At 37.0% G+C, this 22,434-nt stretch overlaps 1 protein-coding gene across 1 annotated transcript; it reads left to right on the plus strand.

Moving 5' to 3' along the window:
- Window positions 1-22,340, plus strand: LOC112047182 (proton-coupled folate transporter). Its single transcript, XM_024084195.2, has 9 exons — window positions 1-360; window positions 458-683; window positions 1,156-1,449; window positions 3,049-3,201; window positions 5,994-6,186; window positions 15,595-15,696; window positions 19,260-19,397; window positions 20,427-20,510; window positions 21,976-22,340. Exons 1-9 carry the CDS (start codon window positions 317-319, stop codon window positions 22,272-22,274), a joined length of 1,533 nt encoding a protein of 510 aa, XP_023939963.2. The 5' UTR covers window positions 1-316; the 3' UTR covers window positions 22,275-22,340.
- The last annotated feature ends 94 nt before the right edge of the window (window positions 22,341-22,434 follow it).

A 22,434-nucleotide genomic window follows, 5' to 3' on the forward strand; every position in this document is an offset into this window, starting at 1 on the left:
TCGGGCACAGGCGCGACCAGTCGAGCGAAACTCTTACCAGTCGGAGCCGGTAGTGTATCTTACGTTGCACTTACAATGCAACGCCTATAACTCAGCGAGATATCTTTTAACCAAGTCTCATTGTTTCCAATATGCAAACAGAACAACATTATCTTATCGTTTGACATTAGTCGAAGTAATACGTTACCGGTTACACGCCTCGCGAACGATAGCTGTGATGTGAAATCTTGCATTGGTTAAATAATATTCGAGTGCCGATTGAGAGATGAACTTTGTATGGTCGTTTTGAATTATCGCGTATCTATCCATAGCTACTATGACGGACAGTTCGTTAGATCTTCAGGAGTTGGAAAAATTAAGGTTCGTTTCACACTTTACTATTCACTCCCATATTTAGTTACAAGGACTTTTATTTCAGATAACAGAACCAATATTGATAAAAACTTATCACTTTCAGATCCCCAAGTTTTCACCGGGAATCAGAATGTCCAAAACCGAGCATAGTCGAAGCATCGCACAAGTGGCGATTAATTCTGGAACCGGCATTAGTTGGTGCTATGATGGCCATAAATCTTAGCCAGACTTCGCTTCAGAATTTTTATTTGCGGACTGCATGCCACGAACTGAATTATACAGCCGATATATGCGACAGAGGTGTTGGTGAAGAATTTCGCGCGGCCGAGGTAAAATTATCACATATTACTTAGGAAGTAGAACATATATTAACTAAGATGTGAGTAGTAGTTGATGTACTTGGTCGAATTAAACGATGCGTATCAACGGATACGGAAGCGGAACAAAGGTTCTATAAGTAGCTGAATATTTACATAATGCAAACTCAAGTAAAAACCTTGATGATAACATACCACTTACGAAATCCTTCATTTAAGTATATGCAATGAAGAAATGTACATAAAATGTAAATATTTATACGAATAACAAAAAGATGCTTTCTTGAAGACCTACCTGATACTCGTATCATATAATCTCCAAGTTTTTATGTTTGTCATTAATTGTACTCCTATTTCCGTAACACAATCTGTAAATATTTTTATCAAATTTTGTTATTTATACTCGTAACTGTTACGCAATCATACTTAGGTATTTGTAGCTAAATATAATCCACAATTCTTAGGGTTTTTTTTGTAATTCCAGGCAGACAGCCAAGCTTTGGTATCCAGCATAAATGTCAGCAGAAGTTTCATAGGTTCCCTTATTTCAACAATCGTGCTGTTATTTGTTGGACCATGGAGTGACTGCAGTGGCCGAAGGAAGCCATTGCTCGTATTACCCTTAGTGGGAATGTGCATAATGACTACAGGAGTACTGTTAATGCTTACATTTCCTGGTGCGAGCACGGCCCAGGTTCTCTACGTAGTACAAATACCTATATCGATGGGTGGAAACTTTGGACTATTACTGGCAGCGTCATTTAGCCATATTGGAGATGTAAGTATTGCAACCACATTTCACAAAGTATTTCAACAGCATTTAAAAGCGTTAAGGTGCTTTTCCACCAGAGATTTGCTACGCTTCGTTATTGTGGATGCGTTTGAAATCCACCAATCATATTCAATGGTGCACATAGCTTAGCATTATAATGCTAAGCTATGTGCACCATTGAAGGATGCGTGCTATGGATGCGTCCTATGGATACCTGTTATGAATGCATGCTATGGATGCGTGCTATAGATGTGTGCCAATGAATGCCTGATCATCGTATACTCTTAGTTCGAGCTACAGGATGTCACGCTGCTACAGAGCTTAGTATTGATAGAAACGGTCACATATTTTCGTAACGCAGATTTCACATCTTCGCAGCATAGCTTCATTGCACATCTCTGGTGGAAAAGCACCTATAGCTCCATGTTCCGTAGCTTCTTAAATCCCATGGGAACCAATTATATTTCCAGGATAATAATTGACCTATTTTCAAATTTCATCTAATTTGGTTCAGCGGATAAGCCGTGAAAAGGTAACATACATACAACAGTTAGACGGATTTACTTTCGAATTTATAATATTAGTATGGACTAGTATGGATTAGTTTATTATTATGTTTTGCACATCTCAAGTGACGAAAGAATGAAAGATCGCAGAGTGCTAATCAAATGCCGCCTTATTGTCGTCTAACTCTATCTACTTGTATCTCTAGGCGGGTAAAAAATATCGCGGTAGAGCTGGCATTAAGAGCGCCACCAGTTGTGAGCAGACTTATCTTGCGCGCACTGTACTCGAATAACGATGACTTTGATTTTTTTTTGGATCATAGAGATTGGGATGTAATTATGTAAGCAGATTCAATAGACGTGAATCCAAGCTACAAATATGATCCCCTAAAGATACTAAGGTTTATCTCAGGTTATCTCATGTCTTTGATAACACCAACAATAATTACAATTTATTACATTGTTCATGTGAATGTGAATGAACAATAATAACAATAATTGATGCAAGTGCAACTGATAACGAAATAATAAGATACTCGTACTATAACATGTGGCTTTTCATCCTTCGCTGGGGTTACCTACTTATATGACTATCTTTACGAAAATCTATTTACTTTTTATATACTTACTTCTACATTTGACTTTGCCGTATCTCCTAGTTTTGAAGTTTTTTTTTTATGTTGTATTGGCTTGCGCTTGACTATAATCATGCCTGATGGAAAGCAATGATGAGATTAAGCGCTCTTGCCTAATCTACCAAATGTAATCGGTCCCCATGACGCTTTAGTAACTGCAAATTTAGCATCCCGGTCTCCCTTCACTATTAATGTGGTCAATTTTACCTGTAACGTGAACATCTAGTTTTGAAGTAACTTCTACTTCTACAGTCATATTTTGGGGAATGCCAAACAACTATAACAACTTCGATTCGGCCGCGGTTGTCACGTATTTTTTGGAAGAAAGAAAAACTCATGATTATGTAGTTTGACCCAGAAATCGAACCCAGGACCTCAAGATCCGAAGCCGCAGAGGCACAGGACCAATAACACATTTTTTTCAATTACTGTTTTTTCTACAAGCCTTAATATGTACATTTCAGCTGTGCCACGCGACCGGTCGTGACGTCACCCGCACGATGGGCACCCACCGCGCCGCCATACAAATTGCTCACGTAGTGGGCTCGGTGAGCGGGCCCCTGCTCTACCGCCGCCTCGGATTCTACGGTGTGTTCCCTCTTGTTTTATTACTGCAGGTACTTGCTTTTATTACTCGATGCTGCCACAGATTAGCAATCATACACGGCTCCAATGTTTATGGAGTACACAACTAATAAGTCACGAATTGGACCATACTGTATGACTGCTAAACTGTGATGCTATGAACAACTTAGCACTAAACAATAAATATATGTATACTGTGATTATATTCACACAAATGTTTTGTGCCAATTACCAAGGCTGTTAGTATAAGAAATTAATGTGCTTCAATAAATTGTTTATTGCATTAGTTGTTTATTCAAAAAATGCTTTGCTTATTTTAGTCGATATAATCCCGCCAATGTGTTGCGTGGTGGGTCTACGCTCCATATCTCCTCCTAGTATGTATATATCCCCATGTATCCCAGTGCCCGCCACGAGATATTGTGTTTGTGAAGTTAGCAACAAATGACTGCGCAATGAACGGTACAAACGGCGCGTGCGGGGAGTGTTCGCGTCTTTACGAATGCGCATACTCATTCCGCAGCTAACTTCACAAATATAAAGATTCGTGGCGTCGCGAATTCTTTGATGTCGCTGCGTCTCGAGTTTGCAGTCTACCTTAGTGCCAATTTTTATCAGGAACGGTACAGTGGTTTCGCCAAAAACAGTTAACAAATAAACAAAAACAGTTACCTATAATTAAAAGAAATATAAGTGCTTAATTTTCTATTCTATCAGAGTTGCCAAAATACGTATCCTAATCTGTGAAATTATTGAAATACCTTATTTTCGCGGAGGGTTTGTACTTACATAGGTACAAAATCTATTTCAACTCAACCAAATTAGTAAAATGCAACATATTATGTTGCATGGCATGGGCATGCACCTCTAATTTTTCAGTTGTGTGCATTTTAAGAAATTAAATATCACGTGTCTCAATCGGTGAAGGAAAACATCGTGAGGAAACCTGCATACCAGAGAATTATCTTAATTCTCTGCGTGTGTGAATTCTGCCAATCCGCATTGGGCCAGCGTTGTGGACTATTGGCCTTACCCCTCTCATTCTGAGAAGGAAACTCGAGCTCAGCAGTGAGCCGAATATCGGTTGATGACGAACATATTATGTTGGAATATGTGTGAAATAAACTTCCTAGTTATGACTGCTACAAATTCCAACAAATTGTAATTCACCTATAAAAATTTTAATAAAAAAATTCAACCGACTTCCAACTCAAAAATTAACCTAAACTAAAAAGCAAAAAATAACTTCTTACTTATGTACTACCTTCTGATCAGTTTGAAGGCGGTGCCAATCCAGTGTCATGTTTTAATTAAAGCCGTTTCTGAAAGAACTACAGAAATTTTGTAATTTAAACGGCTTGAATTAAAACATCACTGGCTTGGCACCGCCTTCAAACTGATCAGAAGGTAGTACATAAGTAAGAAGTTATTTTTTGCTTTTTAGTTTAGGTTAATTTTTGAGTTGGAAGTCGGTTGAATTTTTTTATTAAAATTTTTATTTTTTAATTTTTAGTGTTAGCAGACCTACTGAGTGTGAACAAAAATTAATAAGCAATTTGTTGAAATTGTCCTACAATCCCAATTTTATAAATACTACCTTAACTCATATACAAAATTTCACTCCCCCTTTATCCACACGTAATATGAATATGTAGAAAAACGTGAAAGGTGACTGTCCTCCGTCTTCGTCACCAGACCCCCTGTGCAGTCACAATCCATATGGGTGGAAAGTTCTCATCAATATAAAATTTATCAAGTCAAAACACAAGGTAGCTACTGTGAACCGTCGAGGAGTTCCCTTAACTATCCTTCGTCTTCATCATCAGATCCCTAATACAGTCACAACCCATCTAGGTGGAAAGTTCTCATCAATACAAATGTATCAAATCCAAACACAAGGTAGCTACTGTGAACCGTTGAGCAGTTCCCTTAACTCTCCTTCGTCTTCATCATCAGACTCTTAATACAGTCACAACCCATCTAGGTGGAAAGTTCTCATCAATACAAATAAATCAAGCCCAAACAAAAGGTACCTGCTGTAAATCGTTGACGAGTTCCATCGTCTGTGTATCGGCTCCATCATCAGACCAACTCCAGACCTTCATAAAATTGTAGTGGTTTAAAATACCTTATTGAAACACTAACAAACGCACTAGCCGTCTATACGATTTTCGAAAGTTCCCCTCGATTTCTCCAGGATGCCATCATCAGATCCTGACATGAAAAAAATGGGACCACCCTGGAATCAAACCCTTCAAAACAAAAAAAGAATTTTTAAAATCGGTCCACAAATGACGGAATTATCGCTGGACATACATAAAAAAAAAAAAAAAAAAAAAAAAAAACATACATACAGCCGAACGTAGAACCTCCTCCTTTTTGGAAGTCGGTTAAAAAGGAATAGAATCTAAGACTGCGAGTTTCTCTATTTATGCAGTTTTATTTTATTTATTTATATGTAGTTTTTCTTTAATACATTATTATTTATTTAAACTTATTAAATAACTTAAAGGATTTCCGAAATTGTAAGTTTCACGACAGAGTTAAGCCGTTTTGGAGCGAATATGTAATCATGTAATTTTTTTTAAAAACAATTTAATTTACAGAAACCTAAAATAACTTTATCTCTATTATTATACAATGACTAAAGTTTTTATTTATTTGAAAAGTTAAAATAAATGGCCCTTGGTCTCCATTTTTACTACTACTTTTTTATTAAGTAACAGCGAATTAGCTTTTTAAAAATCTGCGTTTTAAATACTTAATACGAAAAAAAATATTTAAAAATTCAAATATTTTAATACTACTTATTTGTTTTTTCCAGGTGTCGAGTCTCATTTACGTGGTAGTGATGGTCCGAGACGTGAACGTGAATCGTGACAACAAAGTGTCAGTATTGAACTGGCGCCTACCTCTAAACGCCGTCCAGTGCCTCGTCAGAAAAAGAGAAGAACACAAGAGGATGGTGATTCTTCTCATGTTGGTGGTCGCGCTTGGAGACAGAATGTTGTTGTCAGGTAGATTTATTGATTCTGAGTATGGATAAAGTTATCTTGATTGAATTTTAGGTAAAATGTTGTTGATAGGTTGATGATCTATTATATATCGACAACAAAGTGACAGTGTTGAACTGGCGCCTACCTATAAACGCTGTCCAATGCCTCGTCAGAAAAAGAGAACACAAGAGGATAGTGATTTTTCTCATGTTGGTGGTCGCGCTTGGAGACAGAATGTTGTTGTCAGGTATATTTACTTATTCTGAGTATGGATAAAGTTCTCTTGATTGAATTTTAGGTAGAATGTTGTGATAGGTATAATAATTGTTAATTGATAATTATTGACGAATAGGGTAATTCCAGGATAGATGCCCCAGTGGGATAGATGACTTGATTTTTATTTCACTATGTTAGGAGCACTGTAGGAGTTAAATTTTACTGTAAGTAACGAGTCCTCCCCCTGCAAACCTTAGTGTCGGGAGGAATTTCGACCGGAGTGCATGCGTTTCGTCTGTGTGAGTAAAAATGTTCCGCGGTGAGACGACAAAAGGCGCCAAAATAAGATTCGTAAGTTCTTTCAACAGTGTATTTTTTCTCTCGCTTATAATTTTATTTTTTTTTCTATTTGTCTGCTTGCATTGAAGATTAGCCTATGTAAAGTGATAGATTTTATAGTAATTGAAACTCAACTTTTGTTTTTATTGATAAGGGCATCTATCCCCTACAAAAAGTATAGTTGCCCCGTTTTTTATTAGGATAGATGCCCCTAAGGGCAACTATCCCCAACTGTTTATTATAAGTGTTGTGTTGTTGCAGGAGAGCAAAATGCCTCGTAAATATAAAAGGAAACAGGGTGTTGTCCCTCGTACTGTAACCTAGACCGAAGTCAGTATGCTAGCAGCGTTTGAAGAGATGAAAAAGGGAGAGAAAGGCGTAAATCAGATTTCTAGAATATAAGGAATAGCATCTAAAATATTAAGACGAAGATTTGCCGTTAACAGCAATTCTTATTTTTAAAGTTACTGTATGTGTTGTTGTTTTAAATTTTGAATTACTTTTACTTTGTATTGTATTGCATCATATCATTGTAGTTACTGTCTGGCATAATTATTACTGAAAAAAATAATATATATCCAGCATTTATTTTTATTTGTTTTATGAAAACATGCTGTAATAACAAAAAACGACTCGTGGCTCTTACATTCAAATTGGGAGAAGCTGGATTTCCGCTGGACCGAACAGAAATACGTCAGTTAGCATACCAGTTTGCTAAAAAGCTACAGCTAAAGTATAACTGAATAAATGAAAATGAAAGTTACATAAAACACCATAAATACTGATTATAATAATATAGTTGTTTGATTTCAGAACAAACCAATAACAATGTTCAATCTAAGTCGCCAATCCCCACTAAGGGCACCTATCCTCAGAAGATTTTTCATGACAAGTCTTCTATCCGCCACAGTAGGCGTCTATCCCATTTTTTAGAGGTCCATAAAATTACAATTTACACAAAATCTACACAGTCTATATCAGAAAGATTCAGATAATATAGAACATTAAGAAATATATTTAATATCTCCCAAAGAACGCAATGCTCTAAGATTATAAAATTCGTAGTTATTTAGCATTTTCGAAAAGTGGGGCATCTATCCTGGACTTACCCTATATGTACCTAGGACACACAGTCCAGTTAGGACTGTGTGTCTTAGGTACATAGAACATGAGCACTAGTCATAATCTTCGTCTTGCTCATGTTCCTTTTTTGGCCCACACGTTGAGAAATTTTGCTGAGGTCGTTGAGCATTCATTGAGGTCATCCAGGGTCTCTGTCATAATAACTACATCGTCGGTAAACCGTAGTTCAGTGATGTACTCACTATTGATGTTGATGCCAAATCCGTTCCAGTCCAGACATCTTCCAATGCAGCGGTAAATAGCTTCGGGGAGAGAGAACACAAGAGGACTGGTAATACTTATCATGTTGGTAGTCGCTCTTGGGGACAGAATATTGTGTGTCAGGTAGATTTACTTATTCTGAGTATGTATAAAGTTCTCTTGATTGAATTTGAGGTAGAATGTTGTTGATAGGTATAGATGACCTAATTATCAACAACAAAGTGTCAATGTGGAATTGGCGATAACATCTTAATGCCGTCCAATGCCTCGTCAGGAAAATGAGAAGAACACAAGAGGATAGTAATATTTCTCATATTGGTAGTTGCTCTTGGAGACAGAATGTTGTATGTTAGGCAGATTTACTGATTCTGAGTATTGTTAAAGTAGATTTTTACATGCTTCATATTAGCTTCACTTGTAACCCACTTCCCGGTCTCCGTGTAGGATGAAATTTTGCACACGCTCTGAGTTCTGAAGACAATACATGACTAGCTCAGAAACGTCATTACAAATTCAATATAGCGGCCTTCCCAAGATGACGGACTGGCAGTTTGTAATTCACCCCCATGATATGGATATCAAATGAAAGGGTTTGCTGTCAGAAATACGAAAAAAAGAGTCACGTAACTTAAATCCAATATTTGTAATTTTTATTGCATGCTAAAAGCGTGTTTTTTAGTTTTTTAAACTATTTAAAATTATTTCACTGACAAAGAATACAATAAGGGCTAACTTATCCTAATAACTCACTTGTGATGTAGGTACTTGATGTGTATTTAACAAAGTCGAGTTAATTGATCTTTAATTAATTAAATTTTCCTCCGACCTAAATGACAGTAAAACTGTTGAAACATTTATTTCATATTTTGTGAATGTGAAATACACGAATACTCTATCTAAAAAAAAGGGACGGAAACATAAACATAGTTGAGGCGGGGATCGAACCACCACCTCTCGGTAATGAACCCTTTACCGTTGAGCTATTGAGGCTTTAACTATGCATTTATGTCACTGCCATTGTTTGTTACTCATGTCTCATACATTTCATTTGAATTTTATAAGACATGAGCAACAAAAAATGGCCTTTAGGGCACCAGCGTTGGAGGTACTTACAATGAAAGTGAGAGGAAATAAATTATAGCTGTGTCAAAAATTTATTCAAATTTATTCGACGAAAAATAATAAAACATTTTTAGCATTATACTCGTATATATTGTATAAGAAGAATATAATATTCACATCACAGGCTATTAATTGGAAAATAAGAGCTATTCATCAATAATCATCAATAAATACATTTATGACAAATAAAAAAATATACTGTAAAACTATGATACTAATCTGTACCACATCAAGATATTAAATACTAATAAATAAATACATTTATGACAAATAAAAAAATATACTGTAAAACTATGATACTAATCTGTACCACATCAAGATATTAAATACTAATAAATAAATACATTTATGACAAATAAAAAAATATACTGTAAAACTATGATACTAATCTGTACCACATCAAGATATTAAATACTAATAAATAAATACATTTATGACAAATAAAAAAATATACTGTAAAACTATGATACTAATCTGTACCACATCAAGATATTAAATACTAATAAATAAATACATTTATGACAAATAAAAAAATATACTGTAAAACTATGATACTAATCTGTACCACATCAAGATATTAAATACTAATAAAAGGTTCTCGAATATAAATAAGTTCTAAAAACTTTCTTGAACTTCAAATTCCAAAAGCTACAGACTTCACGATTTCTGTCGCCGGTAAACTTATGATGTGATGAACATTTTCTTGGGGTAGAGCATTTCATAAAGTAGTGTAACAGAAGGTGGGAGAAGTAAAATAATATTTTCACTGTACACAAATTTATTCGATAACAATTTCAGCATAGCTTCCGCAATAATGTTAATATTACACGCTGATGATAGTATATGAATGAATCTGCTAAACAACCCTCTATCTATCTATCTATCTATCTATCTATCTATCTATACTATAATAAAAGAGTAGAAATCGAGTGTCTGTACTTTGCCCAAATTTAACTAAAATCAAGTTAGGGCGATTAGAAAAGAGCAATAGAATACAAAAATATTTTTTTTAATTTTCTTGTCTGTCTGTCTGTCTGTCCTTCTGTCTGTATGTTCGCGCTATTCTCTGGTTCTACTGAACGGATTTTAATGCAGTTTTCACAAATAGATTAAGCAAAGTTCAGGGCAACATATAGGCTTTGTTTCATTAAGATCGGACAGATAGAAAAAAAGTTATCTTGAAAAAACCGGATTGCTCAAATTTATTCGCCGGCGTTATTTGGACAAACGAGTTTTCCACTAAAACCGTGTAATATCGATATTGAGGCACATATTCTATACTCAACTGACCAATTTGTTTGTTTATTTGGTTGAACGTGCCTAGCTAATCATAGAAACTACTTGAAAGTTCAGTTTCAAATTGGATAATTCTCTTTGTGTTTAAATAGTCACATTGTCTGCTTTTTATCGTATAATGGTATGCAAGTTTTATTACTGTTTCAAGCAATAACTACTTATTTGATAGACCTAAAAGGAGATAATTCATTTTGGGCCTTTATGAAATTAGTGCCGGCCAACAAACAAAAATAGCACGAATTTGGCGCAATAGCTAATCTATACTTCTGTCAAATTCTGTACATAGAAGATATTTTAAAATTTTTTGATTAGAGGGCATTATACAATCGATACAAAATATTTGTTTTGATTTCTTGTCTGTCTGTCTGTCCGTATTTTTTGTTGACCGGGCATCACGCTGAAACTACTGAATGAATTCAAATGAAACTTAGCACGGTATGAGAATATAATACGGAGCAAGATAAAGTATACTTTTAATAACGAAAATAAAATCTGAAGGCGGTGAAAAGTTTGTATGAATAGCCCTCCTTTTTTTCTGGTCAATTTACCCAAGAACAAAAAACGCGCGGCCTTTGGCCGCGCACTTTATTATAGACCGGCCTTCGGCCGGGAGCTTATGATAGGGCCTCCGACCGTGGTTACGGCTGGGTATTTTACCCAAGCACAAAAAACGAAACGCGCGGCCTTCGGCCGCGCACTGTATTGTAAGCCGGCCTTGGGCCGGGAGTTTATGATACAGCCTTCGACCGTGACTACGGCTGGGTATTTTACCCAAACAAAAAAGAATCCGCGCGGCCTTCAGCCGGGGGTTTGTGATATGGCCTCTGATCGTGGTTACGGCTGGGGATTTTACCGATGCACAAAAAACGGAACGCGCGGCCTTCGGCCGGGGATTTGTGATATGGCCACTGATCGTGGCTACGGCTGGGCATTTTACTGATGCACAAAAAACGGAACGCGCGGCCTTCGTCCACGCACTTCATTGTACACCGGCCTATGACCGGGAGTTTGTGATATGGCCTCTGATCGTGGCTACGGCTGGGCATTTTACCGATGCACAAAAAACGGAACGCGCGGCCTTCGGCCGCCACTTTATTGCAAGCCGGCCTTCGGCCGGGGGTTTGTGATATGGCCACTGATCGTGGCTACGGCTGGGCATTTTACCGATGCACAAAAAACGGAATGCGCGGCCTTCGGCTGGGGGTTTGTGATATGGCCTCTGATCGTGGCTACGGCTGGGCATTTTACCGATGTACAAAAATTGGAACGCGCGGCCTTCGGCCGCGCACTTTATTGTGCACCGGCCTTCGGCGGGGGATTTGTGATATGGCCTCTGATCGTAGCTACGGCTGGGCATTTTACCGATGCACAAAAAACGGAACGCGCAGCCTTCGGCCGCGCACTTTATTGTACACCAGCCTTCGGCCAGGGGTTTGCGATATGGCCTCTGATCGTGGCTACGGCTGGGCATTTTACCGATGCACAAAGAACGGAACGCGCGGCCTTCGGCCGGGGGTTTGTGATATGGCCTCTGATCGTGGCTACGGCTGGGCATTTTACCGATGTACAAAAAACGGAATGCGCGGCCTTCGGCTGGGGGTTTGTGATATGGCCTCTGATCGTGGCTACGGCTGGGCATTTTACCGATGTACAAAAATTGGAACGCGCGGCCTTCGGCCGCGCACTTTATTGTGCACCGGCCTTCGGCGGGGGATTTGTGATATGGCCTCTGATCGTAGCTACGGCTGGGCATTTTGCCGATGCACAAAAAACGGAACGCGCAGCCTTCGGCCGCGCACTTTATTGTACACCAGCCTTCGGCCAGGGGTTTGCGATATGGCCTCTGATCGTGGCTACGGCTGGGCATTTTACCGATGCACAAAGAACGGAACGCGCGGCCTTCGGCCGGGGGTTTGTGATATGGCCTCTGATCGTGGCTACGGCTGGGCATTTTACCGATGTACAAAAATTGGAACGCGCGGCCTTCGGCCGCGCACTTTATTGTGCACCGGCCTTCGGCGGGGGATTTGTGATATGGCCTCTGATCGTAGCTACGGCTGGGCATTTTACCGATGCACAAAAAACGAAACGCGCGGCCTTCGGCCGTGCACTTTATTGCACACCAGCCTTCGGCCAGGGGTTTGCGATATGGCCTCTGATCGTGGCTACGGCTGGGCATTTTACCGATGCACAAAGAACGGAACGCGCGGCCTTCGGCCGGGAGTTTGTGATAGAGCCTCCGACCGTGGCTAAGGTTGGGCATTTTACCCAAGCGAAAAAAACGCGCGACCTTCGGCCGGGCACTTTATTGTACACCGGCCTTCGGCCGGGGGTTTGTGCTAGGGGCTCCGACCGTGGCTAAGGCTGGGCATTTTACCCAAGCACAAAAAACTTCGGCCGGGAGCTTATGATGGGACTACCGACCGTGGTTACCAAGCATTTTACCTAAGCAAAAAAAACGCGCACTTAATTGTATAGGGGTTATGATTTTGTATTTTTCATATATAAAAAATTCGAAAATGTAAATAGAAGGGGCGAAGGGTTCAAAAATGTACATCGATTTCACGCGGACGAAGTCGCGGGCATCTGCTAGTTTTATAATATTTGCAAAGTTAGTGTCTACTGTTGGTAGCACGAATATGTTTAGAATAAGTACGTTTTAATAATAGTTCTGGAGTATTATTATACAAACCAAACGTCATAATTCTATCTAAAACACATTAATAAAGGATATTTATAACGATCGTAAAATAATATTAAAATATCGAAACACAAAGTTGAGAAATTAAATACAAACTAAATCATAACGTGACGTCATAGTTGTTAAGAGTAAAAAACCCAATGATGAATTTATATCATGTAAAATAAATAATTATATTTATATCAATAATTAATAATAACCTTTCCACTGTTCTGATTGATAATCATTGTTACTTAATTAAATTTAACTATAATAACCGGAAGTCATAAAAGTATGAATGAAATGACGCTACTATACGCTAGGCGGCGACACTTATCTATACGAAATAGGCGGGAAGCAGGTACTATTTGAAACAGTAGTTTCATAAAGTAGAGCAAGGTTGCCCGAACCTGTACGCCCTATGTAAATCATCATTATCAACCCATATTCCACTCACTGCTGAGTTCGAGTCAGAATGAGAGAGGTTAGGTCAATAATAGTCCACCACGCTGGCCCAGTGCGGATTGTCAGACTTCACACACACAGTGAATTAAGAAAATTCTCTGGTATGCAGGTTTCCTCACAATATTTTCATATGTTCAATTAAGTAAAGTAATATCACGTGTCTCAACGTGATATAACTCTACTAAATTGAAAATATTGTTACATGTGTGTTTATTTTAATAATATCTAACTGTAATGGTCCAGGATCCGGGGAGCATCTCATCAAGATGAAGCTACTCACGGAAAATTACCTTGATAGTAATCAATTGTAAAAATGCTCCTCGGATCAAGGATTATAACCTAATTTGCAATAAGTAAATTTTGATTTGTTGTCATCATACTGGAGCTAAATAAAAAATGAATAATAAGTATAAAAAAGTGTTAAAGACTGTTATTATGTCCATACACGATGCAAAATAATTCTCTAAATCTACTAGTATCTTACAATACTCGAAACAGTCTATAGAATAAATAAATAAATAATTTAAGAATGTAGGAAGTCTTCCAAGCATTTTTCCACTTTATATAAAAAATGTGGATAATCTAGAAAATGCCTTTATATCCTATTATTTGGTCCATACCTCAAGTTGGAATGGCAAAATAAACTTTAGGTAAAGCAATAATACTTTCTTTGCATAACTTCTCCTGAACAGAAAATATATAGTCAAGAAAACTGTCTTCGTCGCATACTGCAACAGGATTTTCCGATCTAGAACTAATACCTAAAGAATCTTTCTTAAGTTGGTCATAACTTTAGCAGAAGTCTGCATACAAAACTTTCGCTATAGTGAATGAAGTACTATCGTCGATTGTCGGTAGGAGCATATTTTACTCATTGAAAAGTTGAGTGCAGTCAATGCAGCATAGCGACAGTCTATAGTGTGCCAATATTTTAGAAGGTGTGAAAAAATCATCTTTAAGTGATACAATACAAAGTAATGTGTTGTTGTACTTAATTAACAAAGTCGAGTTAGTTACGCCGTTTCATCATTTCCTTTTCCTTAGAAGTTCATCACATCATATCAGTATCCTTATGTGGGGGCAAAATACTCTTACTTCAATTTCTTCTATTCGTTTTTATCAGTCGTCAATTAAAATCTACTCCTTTTACACACATGCCATGTGGCCTATGTGACACAGGTTGTACACACTCAAACCATCTCTTATTTGGCCTTCCTCTCTTTTTATGTTTCTTCCATTTGCAATTTCTGGCATTGATCTTTAATTTTTTGAATTTAACTTCACCTTGAATGGCAGAAAAAATATTAAAAGAGTCTTTTTTTATATTTTGTAAATGATGCACAAAGTTATTAGTGAATTGCAATTATTAAATTAAAAAAACAAGCCAAGTGCGTGTCGGGCCACGCACAGTGTAGGGTTCCGTAGATTAAGTTAATTTCCTAGAAAATGCCAAGGCAAAGTGGTATATAGAATATATTTTCGGTGAATGTGTTTCATATAGGTGATAAGAAACACATTCACCGAAAGCGAAAGCGCATTCAAATAAGAAAAGTAATAATTGTTTCGTGCGGGTCGTCTGGATTTCTTCATGTAACTAAAAAACCTAACAGAATGTCTACCTTGCACTTTGCATTGTTAATTATATTGTATAGTTAACTTCTTATAAAATGCACATAACAGAAAAGTCAGAGGTGCATGCCCCGGACCGGATTCGAACCTATGCTCTCCGGGATCAGGGCATCGGACATCGGAAGCGGTGTCTCAAACAGTGAAGGAAAAACCTCGCGAGGAAACCTGCATACCTAAGATTTTTTTATTTCTCTACGTGTGTGAAGTCTGCCAATCCGCATTAGGCCAGCGTGGTGGACTATTGGCCTAACCCCTCTCATTCTGAGAGACTAGTGCTCAGCTCATGAATGATGATGATGACTTTGTATTATGATATTTAATTATTCAATTTGTTACAGCGGAGGTACTGCTCGCCTATATGTACTATCGGTATAAGTTCCAATGGGACGACGTGTTGTTTGGATCCTTCCTCGCCTACAGGAACACTATCAGCTTTGCGGGTGAGTTATACACATTATTCTCATTTATAAAGAAAGAGTCTTATTTTAAAACCATGTTTCGAAACTAATGGTCCATATACAAAATATTTATTAATGACCATATGACACGTGAAGGGTAGCAGCGGCAGTGATTGTACCATTATTTTGTGGTAGAGGAAACACCTCAAGCAGGTCCCAGGACTTGTGACATTGGAAGTAGGTTTAAAGGATCCTTTTAGAATGCATAAACACTCACCTTCCCTGCCAGACATATTCTCCATGCCCAAATTAAACAATTTCTGTTAAACAATAATTATAACACAAAACATTATCAATACATACTCTTCTTTGTGTATGTCATTCACGGCAAGTCGGACAAAATTATTAACGTAGACTTTTTCTACGTTGATAATTTTATCCGGTGTTTTTCTTTCAAGCCATCTTCCAGACTTCAGTGCGTTAGTTACGGAAAATATTTTTTGTTCTTGGGCCAATAACTATATCCGAACAGAATTCGATAGAAGAATTCGAACAGAAGAAGCTGCAATTTTTGCACAAACCTCTATTTTGATAGTACAAATTGATTAAAACTGAATAAATTGTGTGCTAAAGTTATATAGATAGAATTATGTCGCAGTTAAGTTTATTTGTTGCTATTGTTTTAACACTATCTTATGAAATGTTATTATTGTTGTATTGCATTATTATTGCAGACTCGCTTTATCTGATTTTAAAATTGTCGCCGATATGCAGTTACAAATACCATATCGTACATTACTATCAATAATGTTACATTTATCATCTGATTAATAATGGTAGGTAGAAACGCAATGTAAGACATCAACATCTCGAAATTTCTATTCGTGATTTGATAATTCTGTACATGAAATATATTTCCAAAATTATTTTCAGGGGATGATTAGTGGTCGATACTGATGCCAAAAATGCAATCAGTAAAATTTTTGTCTGTCTGTCTGTCTGTATGTTCTTTATAGAAACAAAAACTACTCGACGGATTTTAACGAAACTTGGTACAAATGTTTTTCATACTCCTGGGCAGGTTGCAGTGTACAGTGTATCATCACACTACAATCAATAGAAGCAGAACAGTGAAGAGAAATGTTGAGAAAACGGGAGAAGTTACTCAATTTTTTATGCATCCGTCGCCGTCGCGTGGTAGGGTTAGAGTAAGGGTAGGGTTGGGTTAGGTTAGGGGTAGGGTAGTGGTAGGGTAAGCATATGATAGGGTACCCTACGGTAGGGGTAGGGCAGGGGTAGGGTAGGAGTAGTATAGGGGTACGGTAGGGGTAGATTAGGGGTCAGGTTGGGGTAGGATAGGGGTAGAGTAGGGGTAGAGTAGGGGTAGGTTAGGGGTAGGGTAGGGATAGGGGTAAAAATAGGGTTTCACGCGGACGAAGTCGCGGGCATCCGCTAGTGTGTACTAATACTCTTCATACGAGTATCATTTTTTTTACTAGCAGGCGCCCTATGAATTCACCAGCGTAGTTCCCGTTCCTGTGGGAATCATCATCATCATATCAGCCGATGGACGTCTACTGCAGGACATAGACCTTTTGTAGGGACTTCCAAACATCACTATACTGAGTCACCTGCATCCAGCGAATACCTGCGACTCGCTTGATGTCGTAAGTCCACCTGGTGGGGGATCGACCAACAATGCGCTTTCCGGTGTGGGGTCGCCTTTCCAGAATTTTGGGACCCCAACGTCCATAGGGTCTTCGAATTATGTGCCCTGTGCCATTCCCACGTCTGCTTTGCGACTCGTCGAGCTAAACAAAGTTATTAAACTATGCTTCTTCTGTGGAACTCCTCATTTCTTATTCGATCACGCAGAGAAAGTCCAACTCCTCGCAGCTTTGAGTCTTTTTATGAGGGCCACAGTTAGCAACCAAGTTATGAAATAAAATATAGGCACTAACTATTACGTGACTTTCTATTGGTAAGAGAATTCTACAAATCTAGATCATCTGAACCGATTGTTAAAATGCTCTATTCGGAGGTTTGTTTTTTTGATGTTCTAGGGGGTACAATCCAGAGATTACTAGTACTCACAAACCCACAATCCTTACCTCTTTATTTAGATAAGATTTACGAAATCCATCAAATAGTCTTTTTTTTTTTAATTTTTTATTCTTTACAAGTAGCCCTTGACCACAATCTCACCTGATGGTACGTGATGACGTAATCTAAGATGGTAGCGGGCTAACTTGTTAGGAGTAGGAAGACAATCCACACCCCTTTCGTTTCTACACGGCATCGTACCGGAACGCTAAATCAAAATCAAATAGTGTATCGTTCGTTTAGATTTGGATCAAAATGCATTACAATGAATAGTGATGCTACATTTATTTTGATTTCATTATCACATTAATTTATAGGCTATTAAAAGATTAATAAAAAAATTAATTGAAACAATACATGACATTCTATAAAAATAGCTAATAGTTTAGTGACATGCTCTTTGTTGTCTGTACATTAATTTCTACTTTAGATATCTTGATGTAATTTTTTTATATCGGACGTTTTGAAGATTTCGAATTTAATTGTTAACGTTGTTATTGTTTGTTTTTATAATTTTAGGTATAGACAGTTGTAATAAAAATATTTATTAATTAGGTACTTATGTATGTAAAAATATGAGATATGTCTAAATTGGATCAGCGCTCTGCCTAACTCTCTGTAGTAAAATCGATCGACCGATTAGGATCGATCATGGGTCATGAAATCTATAATGAAATGATCCATGAAAAATTAAAAAAGATACTTTAAGCGTTTATGTAGATATTAAATCAAAAGAATTTGATTCACGTAGAACGTCATACATTATGATGAGTGTTAGTTTAGGGCAAGTAAAGTTAGAATATTTTTAGTCAATAATAATTGCATTATAATTTTGAGGATCATAGGCAATTTGAAGTTTTTGAGGAAACACAATAAAGTGAAAATTTATGCAACCGTCACGTACTGCTCCATATCTCCGATCGAGAGATCTGTATCAACCTTTTTATCAAACGTTGGATAGTGGAAAATTGTTTGTTTTTTTTTAGAATTGTGATTTGGCATCTTTCACGTGATTAATACTCGGCAACAGAAAGAGGTTATTGTTAAAAACATTCGTGAAAAAGAAATAAATACAGTTCTAGCAATTATAGATCTTGTAGTTAGTTAACTATCCCACCAAAACACTTTTATAACGCAATCTATGCTTATGGCGATGATTATATCATCATCATCATTAACAACCCATATTTGGCTCAATTTTGAACACGAGTCTCCTATCTGATTATTAAGGGTTAGTCCACCACGCTGGCCTAATGCGGATTGGCATACTTCACACACGTGGAGAACTAAGAAAATTCTCAGTCATGCAGGTTTTCTCACGATGTTTTTTCTTCACCGTTTGAGACACGTGATTTTTTAAAAATGCACATTAATTAAAAGTTGGAGGTGCATTCTTCGGACCGGTTGCAAACCTACGCCCTCCGAATCGAAGGCAGAGGTCATATCCATTGGGCAACCATGGGAGTTATATATAATACTAAATATGTATATTTTGTTCATAGGTACTTTGTTAATTCTCACAATATTCAAACGTCGTCTCCACCTCTCCGACGAGGTGGTTGGCATGCTGAGTTGCACGTCCTACATCATCGCTACGAGTTCCCTCATTGCTGCCACCTCCACCATCTTCGTGTTTATAAGTAAGTTTAGTAACGGCATATTTTTTTTTGAACTCAAGTTGTAATTTTGGAGATCTGTTATTTTTTTTTATTAATTCCAAATTCGACCTACTATGGTACTAAGATGGTTGCTCTTTAGTTAAAGCGTCATCAGTCTTCCAAGACTTGTCCAAAGGTATTGGAAAATTCTCGGAAGAAGACTTGCACTTAAATTACTCTTAAGTTTGATTGTGTACTTTCGAGAATCAGTAACAATAGATAAAATAAACGAAGTTAAAGACAGCTTACATTCCAAACTTCACAGTAGTTATAAACATACTCCGACCAAGACAAACCTGGAGCTATTGAAGCATTAAAACACCATAAACAAAAAATGTTTTTTTTTAATAAACTTAAAAAGCGAGATAATTTTACACAAATACTTTCAATTAGCAATACTTATGTTTAAAGAATATTTGGTAGCAAAGGAGATGGTCCATTTCAATTCCACTCTTGTACCCCGTATCATTGAAATTTATAAAATACAAGGATTTTATTGAAATATATTAAAGTGAATAAATCTAACTAAATAAAAAGAAAGAAATAAAATAAAAACTCAAGTTTTTGAGTTATATCAAGATGGCGCCCATAGAGCAACTATGACATGACAATTGACAGCAAACTTCAAATCGATTAATGCATTGTAAACGTCATCTATCCGCCATTATTACCCCTATTATTGTTGCATTTCTTAGTTGCAATTAAAGTAAAATCGTAGATTAGTAGATTTCCGCTAGGGTACAATGACTGATCCTGGGCTCCATACGATTTTGGACCATCTCCTTTAATCACGTATTAGACGTGACATTTTTGAATCAGTATTTCGTCTCTATAGTAAAGAGTGTTATATAACTTTTTTTGTCTTTTAGTAATGGATTAACAATAATCCTACACGAACCTATAACCTCTTTGTGTCGAGTTAAATATTCCATCTCCAAAAACTTACAGTCCGGTGCATTTTTTCCCTAAAACTAAAACGACTATTTATTTCATAAAATTCATTATTTTCAGTTCCAATAATCGGAATCATATCACAGGGATCCCAAGTTGTACAGCGACCATTACTAAATAAGCAGATATTACCAACTGAGCAAGGTAAATATTGCAGCTTTTTATACACTACCTTCTCAGATTTGCACGAGTAGTTAACTAAGAATGTACGCAGAAGATGATAGTTTCTGGCGAATAAGAATAAGGCCAGGAAATAAAATATGTAGCACGTTAGAAAAGGTTCCAGATGGGGTATTTTTCAATAATCTTCAACAATCATTATCACAGATGATTTACAAGAAAGCATGTATTGTCTAACTTAACCCTTATCATGAATTAAGCAAACCACTAAAATCTAAACCCTAAACATAGCATATAGTTATATAAACATATAGCATAGTTACTGCGTGGGCGGAGTTTCTTTGAATATGTTGGTATAACTTTTTACTAAAGATGTTTTCTGAAATATCTCGCAAATTAAAGCACTTTTCGGGGTTTGCCGTTTGCCTATTTTTTTTGAATTTATCTCGTCCCGAGGGACAGAGACGTTGGAATGAACACTACGGGAACAGAGGGATTTTTTATAGAATATTAGTATTTAAGAATGCAAGAATTTTAATTAAATATGAGAGCCCCTATACTGGACCATGCAGTGAGCCATTCAAAATAGTATGACAATTTACTGTTGATAAGTCCGACAAGTAACATTCTCTTATCAAATTATGTATTTGCACTATTTGATCGACAAGCTATTTTGTATGACTCATTCACTTTTTTCGTAGTAGCAAATCGTCGGTTTTCGTTTGATCACGATCAAAGTGAATGCTAAATGATTATGCAACTTGAGATAATCGCACTTATTCATTTATCAGTCAATCTATTTTTTATAGCTCACTGAGTACTTGTAGGATGCCCTCCAACCAGATTGTCCGACGACATTAAGAAGTGGGAACTGGTTGGATGAGGAAGGCGGAGGAACGTGTATGATCTCGTAAGGGCTGTGTCGATCGATGATGTGTAAGATCCTGTCCAGCTGTGGACGGATACAGGCTGATGATGATGATGATGATGATGATGATGATGATGATGATGATGATGATGATGATGATGATAATGTTGACGAGTACTTTAACTATTAGGTACATATTCTGTGCTGCGGGGTACCAGTTACATCTTATAGATAGATCATTGGATTTAGAACATATACCCACCAAGCTACTCCTTAATGTTGCGGCTAATAATGTTTTACCCTTTGATTATATTATAATAAAAGGTTTTTTTTACCCTGTAAGAATTACTACTAAATAGTAATAGTCGTGAATAACAAACCTACACATGAACGTTTTAACTCTTCCTCTTTACATAAATATGTAGCAGCAATATTTTTTGTATGGAGGAAGAGTTAAAAATGTTCATTAAAAAAGGAATTTCTACACAAAATAGATTTAACCACTGTGAACTCTAGATTAGAGTTTAAAGAAATACCCGCACATGCCAATAACGGGACCAAACTTCTAGATTAATTGAGAAAATGCACTCTGCCCATATTAAGATACTATTTAATTTTCAGGTAAAATCTACAGTGTACTGGGCGCCCTGGAATCTGCAACTCAAACAATTTCATCACCATTATATTCCCTACTGTACACAAAAACTGTGTCATTCGTCCCCGACGCCTGGCTCATACCGGGCATCATTCTAGCTGTCATACAACTTCTTTCATACCTACTAACCAGAAGTCTGCAGCGACTCAACCCTGCTAATGGAATACCTGAAAAACAAGTGCCTCTTCGGAAAATCGACGATCGTGACGATACCAAAGAGAATGATCTCAAAAATAAAGAAATGTTGCCTATACGCAATTCATAACATTAAAATTTAATCTTAGTTTAATGTAACATGAATAAAATTATTATATAATTTCTTTTTTTACAATTTCTCGTTTTTTATTTCCTGTACCTGTGTGTTGCTAATTTTTTTTCCATAAAATAAAGTAAGTTCCTTGGTGAATGAAGTTCGTGTAAAATGT

This window comes from Bicyclus anynana, chromosome 10, assembly GCF_947172395.1.
Source record: "Bicyclus anynana chromosome 10, ilBicAnyn1.1, whole genome shotgun sequence".
NCBI lineage: Eukaryota > Metazoa > Arthropoda > Insecta > Lepidoptera > Nymphalidae > Bicyclus > Bicyclus anynana.

Coding starts and splice junctions, on each gene's coding strand:
- LOC112047182 (XM_024084195.2), top strand. CDS start 317: ATGACGGACAGTTCGTTAGATCTTCAGGAGTTGGAAAAATTAAG. Junction 1,450..3,048: donor CATTTAGCCATATTGGAGAT/GTAAGTATTGCA, acceptor TGTACATTTCAG/CTGTGCCACGCGACCGGTCG. Junction 20,511..21,975: donor GATATTACCAACTGAGCAAG/GTAAATATTGCA, acceptor TTTAATTTTCAG/GTAAAATCTACAGTGTACTG.